At 56.5% G+C, this 1,369-nt stretch overlaps 1 protein-coding gene across 7 annotated transcripts in view; it reads left to right on the top strand.

The window, feature by feature from the left end:
* The window catches only part of NDRG4 (NDRG family member 4), an 83,292-nt gene that overhangs the window by 47,013 nt on the left and 34,910 nt on the right, over positions 1 to 1,369 (top strand). The window contains exon 1 of one of the 7 annotated variants that reach the window (XM_025199792.1): positions 264 to 392. The exons of the other annotated variants lie outside the window; for them this stretch is intronic. Coding sequence (XP_025055577.1) covers positions 372 to 392 — 21 coding nt within the window. The 5' untranslated portion in view covers positions 264 to 371. Of the gene's footprint in view, positions 1 to 263; positions 393 to 1,369 lie in introns of those variants that run through there. 7 annotated transcript variants of the gene reach the window in all.

The raw sequence follows: 1,369 nt of genomic DNA, 5'->3' as shown, positions 1-1,369 counted from the left end.
GGGAAAGAAGATGGAAGGGTGATGATTACCACGGTGGGGGGGTTATAAACGGGGATGTTTGGAGCCAATTGGAGCATGAATAATTTCCCCAGCAGCCAATCATGGAGCTCCTGGGCTCCATTTCAGCAGTCGACTGCAATAAAAAAAGAAAAAAATCTCCCAGCCGGAGCTGATGCAGGGGGCCGAGGGGAGGGGTTAATCCAGAGGATGGAGCTGCTTTATAAATCAGAGGCGAGAGGCTGACCCATTGCAGAGCTGTGCTTCTCAGGCAGCCGCTCACATCTTCACGCAGGGAGGCAGGACTCGGGCCACGCACATACAGGTGCCACCTTCTCCTCCTGGAGGGATTCACACCAGGCGAGCTCCTCACAATGCCAGAGTGCTGGGATGGGGTAGGTACTGCTTCCCCTTCTCCCCACCTGGCTCTCTAGGGCAATGGTGCCTCTGAGGCTCTTTGGACCCCTGGCACAAGGAAATTTTGCTGCTCTCCATCCCATTTATTCTCCCCCATCCTTGGCTCCCCCACCTCGCAAGCAGATAGCAGGGCTTCAGTGCCTGGCATTTTCCTTGAGCACCCATCACTGCTGGGTGCAGAGGACACATGGAGGTTCCCACAACCCTGATGGAAGGACAGTGAATACTGCAGCTGCATTGGGGAGGCAGGTCTGGTTTTTCCCTTGTCTTGGGGGAGAGAGATCAGAGGAGGCCTGTTCCTCTTGAGACCCAGGGATAATTGCATGTGGGGGTCCCTGCTGTGTCACCTGCCCCCCACAGGGCTGTGTACTCCAGCAAGAGGGAACACTGGGGATGGAGTGGGTGATGGAAATACATCCATGCCTTGGTGATTCCCTGTTCCTGTGTCTCAGCAACCATCAATGCACTCATATCTGCACTCTGCAGTTACTGCAGTAGCAAGCACCAACAGGCACTGCCAAGGGTGGGGGGAGTGGGTAGGGATGCTGGGTGTTGCAGCAGGGTTAATGGGTAACATTGTGTGTGTCCTGAAGTTGGGACAGGAGTGGATGTGCAGGGCTGGGCTCTCCACGTGCTCTGCTGTTGCCGCAGTGGAAGAGATCAGCCTCGTGACACCACCAGCCACGCCTGGCTTCTCAGGATGAGTCCCACAAACTATGCCATTTGGCCCCCCACACTCAGTGCCCTACTGCTGCTCCCACCCAGGCTTGGTCTTCCCTCATTGTTGCTATCACCTGCAGCACTTGCTCCCAACTGGCCTGTGATAACCTAAGTGTCCCCCAGGTTCCCTGGCCCCTCCAGCTGGGGAAACCAGGGCTGAAGGATCCCCTGGGCTTAGCTACCCATGGAGTAGAGGTGCCAGTAGCTTTGGGTGCTGAGCAGATATGGGGGGGGG

Source organism: Alligator sinensis, unplaced genomic scaffold (genome assembly GCF_000455745.1).
Source record: "Alligator sinensis unplaced genomic scaffold, ASM45574v1 scaffold203_1, whole genome shotgun sequence".
Taxonomy (NCBI): Eukaryota; Metazoa; Chordata; order Crocodylia; family Alligatoridae; genus Alligator; species Alligator sinensis.
This window is presented reverse-complemented; position numbering and strand designations above follow the sequence as displayed.